The sequence below is a fragment of the Salvelinus sp. IW2-2015 genome, linkage group LG35 (genome assembly GCF_002910315.2).
Source record: "Salvelinus sp. IW2-2015 linkage group LG35, ASM291031v2, whole genome shotgun sequence".
NCBI classification, from domain to species: Eukaryota; Metazoa; Chordata; class Actinopteri; order Salmoniformes; family Salmonidae; genus Salvelinus; species Salvelinus sp. IW2-2015.
This window is the reverse complement of record NC_036874.1, coordinates 9,082,496-9,092,164: the sequence shown is the minus strand read 5'-3', so window position 1 is coordinate 9,092,164 and position 9,669 is coordinate 9,082,496. Positions and strand designations below refer to the sequence as shown.

General features: G+C 43.5%; 1 protein-coding gene across 1 annotated transcript; it reads right to left on the bottom strand.

Moving 5' to 3' along the window:
* On the bottom strand, window positions 1-4,469 carry LOC111958708 (vitelline membrane outer layer protein 1). The gene is made up of 4 exons (XM_023979953.1): window positions 4,190-4,469; window positions 3,786-3,898; window positions 305-611; window positions 1-151 (listed from the first exon to the last, which is right to left on the bottom strand). Exons 1-4 carry the CDS (start codon window positions 4,436-4,438, stop codon window positions 149-151), a joined length of 672 nt encoding a protein of 223 aa, XP_023835721.1. The 5' UTR covers window positions 4,439-4,469; the 3' UTR covers window positions 1-148.
* Window positions 4,470-9,669: the final 5,200 nt, after the last annotated feature.

Below are 9,669 nucleotides of genomic sequence, written 5' to 3'. Positions count from 1 at the left end.
GACAGTTGAATGATTTATTAGGTTTTAACCAGTGGTAGATTCAGATATTGGGTGTAGACTGGATTGAATGGACCATGGGTCAGAGCCTGTGTGTTGACAGGTCTGGGCCGGTTGAGATTGGTCCAGAGGAAGTATCTCCCTCAGATGATTACTGTGAGGATAAGACAAAAAAAACACCAGAGGGTTAGAAAATTAGTGATATACTGCAGTGTTCCATAGATGCCATGATATCAATATCATACACAAGACCAACTCATTCAGCCCCTCTATGATAAATGCTCCGGTGTCACAACCATCTTCTCACCTGCTGGAGTTTGGCGCAGCAGTGGAAGCGCACGTCATTGAGAGATGAGTCATCCAGACCGTACTGGTATTCCTCCATCTTGGTCTCGATGCCACAGATTCCTCCATCGCCACAATCCTGGCTCCAGAGGCTGTACTCGCCGTAGTCCAGGCCGGCGCCTGTGAGGGTGGGGTTGCTGCTGCAGCGGAACCTAATGTTGTTGGCGGCTGTGTCGTCACCGAACAGACCCTGGTGGGGCTCCACACACAGCTGGAAGGAAGTCAGCACACCCCTGGGGCAATACAGAGGGTCCGACCAGTCACCAAAGCTGGGAGAGGAAGAGAGAGAGGCATACAGAGGGAAGACGTGACATGGAATATTATTTCACCATCACAGCAGTCTGGAATGAGGTTTGACCATAGCTGTGAGACAGAGAAAATAGGCACATTATGTAGAGAGTAGAAACGGGACATGGAATAACATATCACTGCAGTTTGAAGATGCAGGGTTTAACTGATAAGTCCATTTGTGTCTACTTTGAGTCATGAAATAGGACTGTTATGTGCTGTTTGTTCTATACAAGACCAAGGTAATGTTACTTAGGCATCACTCGGTAGCATGCATACAGTGCATAGTAAGTAATGGTTAACTTGCCTCGCTAGTACTATATAGTATCATACTCAGATACAAATAACAGCAGAGCCATCTATTGGCTTGGCGACATCTCGTAACAAGGACGATAAGAGGCATGTTGTTCAAGATGACATCAGGATGCATTACAGCTATGATTTTGTTCAACAGGTAAGCAACATTTCCTCCTTTATACTGATTAAGGACATAGATGGATAGATAGATATACACAACAAAAAAACAATATATATGGGAGGCAGGCAAATACCTTTCACTGAGATGTGTAAAGACAGATTGACAGGGCTGAGACAATTAATTGTAATTTATCTTATTCTTTTGTTGTTTGCAGGTGCACTATCCTTCTGACTATGCAGCCAGGTCCCATCTACTTTTTAACTCCTCGCAAGTGTGGCTTGTTTGGTGTCTGCTGTGAAGGAATACCACAAGTCAACTACTTGATTGATGAAGGCATGTCATCCAGCAAAGGCAGCAGCGCAGTCATCAACTACATGCACCATTTCTTCACCAACTACGGAGTTGGGAAAACACATGTGGACCTGAATTGTGATAACTGCAGTGGCCAAAACAAGAACAAGTTTGTGCTCTGGTATTGTGCCAGGCACAAGCTCCACCACAGTCTGGACCCAGACTGGTGCTTTAGCCTCATTAAGCAACGCTTCAAAAAGACCAGAATGAGCACTGTCTGAGATTGCTGGTGTTGTGAAGGACAGCACTGTGACAGGTGTCAACATCCCACAGCTGGTTGGACTGGAGGATGGTACGGTGCTGGTGGAAAGCTATGGCTGGCAACAACACCTGACTCAGATCAAGCAGTACCAGCACTTCAGGTGAATATCATTTTCATTGCATTGTATAAGGTTATTCTTATTATCTAAACTTGCGAGGGGAATTTGTTGTGCAAGGTTGTAATGTATTTTTTGTWATTTCCTGTTTTACAGCTTTGATGCTCTGAAGCCTGGTGTTGTCGCCAAGGAGCGCTCGGACTGTCTGGACCAGGATTCAGCTGCTGCACAACGCTGACATCCTTCCTCCCATAGATGGTCTGCCTGTACAAGCAGCACCTGGACTGGACACAGCTAGACAAACTATCTTTTTGACAAGATCAGGGAGTTTTGCGARYAAGAGGCTATGGACATCACATGKKCTGCACCAAAGTCAAGGGCAGGACAGAAACAGACTCTCCGAATATAGATTCCCTTGTTCATGTGTGGTTCGGATGGAACAGTCATCAGCACTATCTGCAGTGCCTCTATTCACATGACTCTCTCCTAACACACACGCCATACGTTGCTGCTACTATTTATTATTTATCCTGCTGCTCAGCCACTTTACCCCTGATTGTATGCATATAACTACCTCATCTATCACTTTCGTTATTGATATAGTTCGTGTACATACTGTATATTCTATTTATATTGACACTATCCATTTCTGATATTGCTAATATGCAAGTAACCATTTGGTTGTACCTTTTACACCTTCTGTAGAGACCCATCCACTTAGCAAAATATTGATATATATGTCGTAACATACCACAACAATATCATGTGGCCGTATCATGTGTCCACCACACAAATATATGGAGCATGCATCTGTTTATGTACTGTACATGTGCAGCTCACTCAGGTTGCATTGCCTTAACTTATGTATGGAATACTATGTGATAAGTGCGTGTGTAACAGTATATAAAGTATGTTAATGTACTGGTGTTAAGGCATTTTGGCAGTGGTGTAAAGTACTTAAGTAGTATTTTTTACTTAAGTATTTTTTTGGAGTATCTGTACATTACTTTCAGAAACTTTTACTTCACTACATTCCTAAAGAAAATAATGTAATTTTTACTCCATACATTTTTCCTGATACCCAAAAGTACTCATTACATTTTTACTGGAAAATTGTCCAATTCACACACTTATCAAGAGAACATCCCTAGTCATCCCTACTGCATTTGATCTGGCAGACTCACTAAACACAAATGCTTCGTTTGTAAATTGTCTGAGTGTGCCCCTGGCTATCCGTCAAAAATAAATTACAAATTGGGCCATCTGGTTTAATATAAGGAATTTGAAATTATTTATTATTTTACTTTTGATACTTAAGTACATTTTAGCATTTAATTTACTTTTAGACTTTTGCTCAAGTAATATTTTACTGGGTGACTTACCTTAATAGAAAATGACTGAAGTAAAAGTATGTTTACATTTACTCAAGTATGACTATTTTGTACTTTTATCACCACTGGATGTGGCTGGGGGTTATAGAATTTATTTCACATGACCCATCAATTTAGACAAGTGTGATCTAACATTTATAAAATATTTTTATCTGGACACTTTGTTTACATGTAATTTTTCCTTATTGTAGGCTACTACTTTTACCACTTTTAGTCTTAATCTTTACTACACTACTCACTGTTTAGCACATGACCTCACATGTGAATCCTTAAAGAGAGTGGGGCTGGTTTAAGAGGGTGTGAACAATGCTGAATGGGTGTAGAGAAAGGAGAGCTCTCCAGTAGGCACCAAAACATTTATAGGCCCTTTTCTCAAAKGTGAGTTTATCAACTATCAAAGCAGAATTACTTTCCCATTGTTCCTCAAAAATGCAGTGTATGATATACRATTTTCTAGCTCTGAGGCTCTACTTTTTACCCATGTAAAAAAAAAAACATTTCAAATGTTGCTACATAAGATCGAATCTAGGTGTTGAGTCACATGTCATCACTATAGTTTGAAATGCGCTTTTACAGTTAAACCTGTATCTTAAAAGGAAATATGATTATTTCCAATTGTGTCTACATTGAGCAATGTGATAGGCCGATATGAGGCATGTTGTTCTAGTCTGTACATACAATCCAGTGTGAGACTCAATGGTGTACAAGAAGCTCCTATCTTCGTCCTTAGCGCAGATCAAGCGAATGCCATTCAGGGCAGTGTCGTCCAGACCGTACTGTTCGGACTCCACCTGAGAGAAGGTTAATGGACATATGCTAGCATTAGCTCAAACAGAAGAATGGTCTCGTAATACACAAATGTGTTGATCATGTTTGGTAACGGATCAACACCACAAATACATTTTGATTACATCAAATTTAGGATTTGAATTGTGTAGAATAAAAAAATTAAAAATGGGCTATTTGAAAATAGGCTTTTTGACCACAGGGGACTGGAATTTAATCCCTGAATTGACTAATGGAAAGAAATGCTATCCAAACTGGTAGATGTGTTTGAAATGTATGAAGGAGGCCTTGCTTACCCGGAGCATGAACCCAACGGCGAAGAACTTGTCGGGACACATCTCGGGCCAGGTCCAGTTCCCAAACTGCTCTCCATTGGGCACGGTGAGGAGGGAGTTGTAAGGCCTAGCGCTATATTGAATACCAGCACGCTCCACATAGGGCTGCTCCTCTGGCAAGATAGCTAGACATGACCCAAGGGCCAGCATAGCCAGGAAGGACAGAGCAGTGAACAGAGGGGTAGTCATGTTGACAGAAGTCAGTCTCATCCACAGATGGGATGGAACAAAGGCAGTGAACTCTTATAGCCTTCCTCACTCACGCCTCCAAAATGGTGCCCATATGGTMTTTCCATACTGTTATCAGTATTAATCATTTACAACACTGTGGTCTGACCATGGGAAGAGGCAGGTGGTACTAGGACTTAAAGTTAAAAATAACAATACTGTCTTTGACTTCAAAAGCAGCTGGTATAGTCTCAATGAACTGTCAATAATTTGTCATACCAAAGTATGACCCATGTTGTATATTAGTAATTTGACTGTTTATATGCTATGACGTAAAGAAAACATTCTAATTGTCAGAAACCAGGGCCAAAGCTGATTTTTTTGGCCCAACAAGAGTGAACAAAAAATAGGAACATATGTTAATTGTGGTCTTTATTATCAAAATAGATCAGTTAATTTACATTGATTTCAAATGTTAATTTTCTTACACRTCACATAAAGAGCCTTTCTGTTATCGCTGTGCATGTGCAGTCCCAAGGCAACTGAAGTAATTGCTTTCATTCGACAGGACTTGCATAATGAGTAGCTTTTTCTCCTGTCTGGTATAACAGAAAGCTGTGATATTTTATGATTTTTCGCTATAGATGACGTTCAAACAATTCTATGCATGTTAATGAGTCTATATTTACAATTAAATAAAGACAGAAAAAATGACCTTGTTGTATAACCTCTTGTATCCCCTGTATCTAGCATTATCGTCTAAATGCATATCAATTACCTGCACATATGTTAACATTTCATACAGTCAGGTCCATAATTATTAGAAAAAAATCTATTATACAAAAACACAAATATTTAAAAAACGAATTATACTAATACAAGAGCATAAAGAAATAGATTGTTTAACAAGTAATACAAATCTAAAAAATATACTTTTTGTACTCCTGTTTTCAGTACTCCAGCACCCTGTCCTTGCAAGGATAACACAGTATTTTTCTCAAATATTCTATGAGTTGGAGAACACATTGGGAGGGATCTTAGACCATTCCTCCATACAGAATCCTTCCAGATCATTGATATCCTTTGTCTGCTCTTATAGACTGCCCTCTTCAATTCAAACCAATTGGGTTCAAGTCCGGAGACAGCCATTGCAAAATGTTGATTTTGTAGTCAATAAACCATTTCTTGGTGGATTTTGATGTGTGCTTGGGGTTATTGCCTTGCTGGAAGATCCACTTGTGGCCAAGTGTCAGCCTCCTGGCAGAGGCAACAAGGTTTTTGGGTCAAATGTCCTGGGACTGGTTATGAGGTTCATGATGCAGTTGACCTTAACAAGGATCAAGGATGCACCACCATATTTTACCATAGGTATGAGGTACTTTTCTGCATACTGTCAACGCCAAACCCACCACTGGTGTGCGTGGCCAAAAAGTTTAATTTTCATGTCATCGACCCAACACTGCCTGGAGGTTGTTAAACTGCATCAGGACTTGGAACCAGAGCTATGGACAGATGACATGAAAATAGATCTCTTTTATAGACTTTATTGCTCATCTTTATCAAGGGTGCCAATAATTATGGACCTGACTGTAGTGTTTGAAAATATAAGCTAGGAAAGTCCCACACAAGCAAATAATGAATGGTAAGCAAACTGAWTCCATCACATGGACACAATTTGAATAGTATGATAAAGAGCGAAAATATTACTTCTGCTTTGTTAACCAGTGGCATTTTGGGCAAAGAAAGAGTTCTKTCTTATGCCATGCACATGGAAGCAGACAATTGACCTGCTGGAAAGAAAAACAATTATGAAAATGTGACATTTGGGTGTACAAAGACTGTCTATGCAATTCTCTGTTTTGATGTACGGAATATAAAGATTACGGCAGTATATATCAGACATGTTAGACAATATTGTGCAGCCGTATTCATCAACCTGGCCAAGGCTTTCGAATCTGTCAATCACCACATTCTTATCGGCAGACTCAACAGCCTTGGTTCGTCAAATGGTTCACCAACTACTTCTTAGACAGAGTTCAGTGTGTCAAATCGYAGGGCCTGTTGTCCGGACCTCTGGCAGTCTCTATGGGGGTGCCACAGGGTTCAAATCTCAGGCCAACTCTTTTCTCTGTATACATCAATGATGTCGCTCTTGCTGCTGGTGATTCTCTGATCCACATCTACGCAGACGACACCATTCTGTATATTTCTGGCCCTTCTTTGGACTGTGTTAACTGACCTCCAGACGAGCTTCAATGCCATACAACTCTCCTTCCGTGGCCTCCAACTGCTCTTAAATGCAAGTAAAACTAAATGCATGRTCTTCAACCGATCGCTGCCCGCACCTGCCGCCCGTCCAGCATCACTACTCTGGACGGTTCCGATCTAGAATATGTGGACAACTATAAATACCTAGGTGTCTGGTTAGACTGTAAACTCTCCTTCCAGACTTACATTAAGCATCTCCAATCCAAAATTAAATCTAGAATCGGCTTCCTATTTCGCAACAAAGCATCCTTCACTCATGCTGCCAAACATACCCTCGTAAAACGGACTATCCWACCGATCCTTGACTTCGGCGATGTCATTTACAAAATAGCCTCCAACACTCTACTCAGCAAATTGGATGCAGTCTATCACAATGCCATCCGTTTTTTCACCAAAGCCCCATATACTACCCACCACTGCGACCTGTATGCTCTCGCTGGCTGGCCCTCGCTTCATATTCATCACCAAACCCACTGGCTCCAGGTCATCTATAAGTCTTTGCTAGGTAAAGCCCTGCCTTATCTCAGCTCACTGGTCACCATAGCAGCACCCACCCATAGAACGCGCTCCAGCAGTTATATTTCACTGGTCACCCCCAAAGCCAATTCCTCCTTTGGCCGCCTTTCCTTCCAGTTCTCTACTGCAAATGACTGAAACAAATTGCAAAAATCACTGAAGCTGGAGACTCATATCTCCCTCACTAACTTTAAGCATCAGCTGTGAGAACAGCTCACAGATCATGGCACCTGTACATGCCCATCTGTAAATAGCCCATCCAACTACCTCATCCCCATATTGTTATTTATTTTTTTGCTCCTTTGCACCCCAGTATCTCTACGTGCACATTCATCTTCTGCACATCTATCACTCCAGTGTTCAATTGCTAAATTGTAATTACTTCGTCACTACGGCCTATTTATTGCCTTACCTCATTTTCACACACTGTATAAAAATGTWAATTTTTTMGCAAAATATGTCAAACACAATATAGAAAAATGCCTTACCTTATCTATGCACACGCCTAAAGCCTGACCTGAAACAGTAAAATATGTCTACATTATGAAACTTCTTGAAATCGAAAATACAATAGATGTAACGAACATTACCGAAGGTGGCTCCCCTTCCTGTTCGGGTGGCGCTCGGCGGTCGTCGTCGCCGGTCTACTAGCTGCCACCGATCCCTTTTTCCCTTTTCGTTTGGTTTTGTCTAATTGTTTTCACCTGTTCATTGTTTGGTTGTTAGGGTGTGTTATTTAAGTTAGTTTAGCCCGCTTCTGTTTGTGCGGGCTTGTCATTCTGTTTTGTATGAGGAGTTTCGTGTTTTGATGMTTTTTTTTCCACTGTCCGGATTATTGCCAGTGTGTACTATAGTGAAGTGGATTTTACGTCATATGTTTTGACGTTACCAGTTGTATTTTCTGGTTGGACATTAAAGTGTGTTTTTGTTCCCCGTATCCTTTGCTCTCTGCGCCTGACTCCTTACCCATTTTCCTCATCGATCGTAACAGAAGCCCGCACCTCTCTAATGGAGTCAGCAGGAGCAGCGACCACCCCTCTCCCCACGATGGAGGAGAGAATCCTTCATCACACGTCCATCCTCCATCGCATCGGATCAGCTATGGATCAAATGATGGAGAGGATGGATCGTTGGGAGAGGAGTGGTCTCCCTACTACCCCACCTACCCTCCCTCCAGCAACTATACCATCTCCTCCAGCGGGATCCGGTGCCAGCGCCTTGCGTATTACGCCTCCGAGGGAGTACGATGGAGCGGCGGCGGGGTGCCAGGGATTCCTGCTACAATTAGATCTGTACCTGGCCACCGTTCGACCAGCTCCCTCGGACGAGGAGAGCGTGAGTGTCCTTGTCTCTTGCCTGACGGGTAGAGCCCTAGAGTGGGCCAATGCGGTCTGGAACGGGCCCGACTCAGCGAGGGGCCACTACCCGGAGTTCACCCGCCGTTTTCGGGCCGTGTTCGATCACCCTCCAGAGGGCKGAGCGGCGGGTGAGAGATTGTTCTATCTCCGACAGGGGACGAGGAGCGCGCAGGACTTCGCGCTGGATTTCCGGACCTTGGCCGCTGGAGCAGGGTGGAACGACAGGGCCCTGATAGACCATTACAGGTGTAGCCTGAGAGAGGACGTCCGCAGGGAGCTGGCTTGTCGGGACACTATGCTCAGCTTGGATGGACTAATAGACATGTCGATCCGGTTGGACCATCTGCTAGCTGCTCGCGGACGTTCTGAAAGGGTCCTGTCAGTTCCACCTCCTGGCCCTCCTGCTCCCATCCCGATGGAGCTAGGAGGGGCAGCATCTAGGGAGATCGGAGGAGGAGGCTCCTCCTGTACCAGTTGTGGCCGGAGAGGGCACACTTCCGGTCGGTGCTGGAGGAGTCCATCTGGGAATCGAGAGGGCAGGCAGAACACTTCTCGGTCACCTCAGGTGAGTCAGCACCACACTCTRCCAGAGCTTCCTGTTGGTCACATGTTTTTGTTAATTTGTTTTCTTAAATTTTTTCCCTCTCTCCAGCATAAGGCGCTAGTCGATTCAGGCGCAGCTGGGAACTTTATAGATRGCGGACTCGCTCAGAAGTTGAGGATTCCGTTAGTTAAGGTAGAACCCCCCTTCCCTGTTCACTCCTTAGATAGTCGACCATTAGGGTCAGGGCTGGTCAGGGAGGCCACGATTCCGTTGGAGATGATTACGCAGGGGAATCATAAGGAGCGGATTAGTCTGTTCCTTATCGATTCACCTGCGTTTCCGGTGGTGCTGGGGATTCCCTGGCTGGCTATTCACAATCCGACYATTTCGTGGAAACAGGGAGCTCTCCAGGGGTGGTCTGATGAGTGTTCAGGCAGGTGTGTAGGAGTTTCCATCGGTGCGACAACGGTGGAGAGTCCAGACCAGGTTTCCACCGTGCGCATTCCCGCTGAGTATGCCGATTTGGCTATCGCTTTCAGTAAAAAGAAGGCGACCCAATTACCACCCCATCGACAGGGGGATTGCGT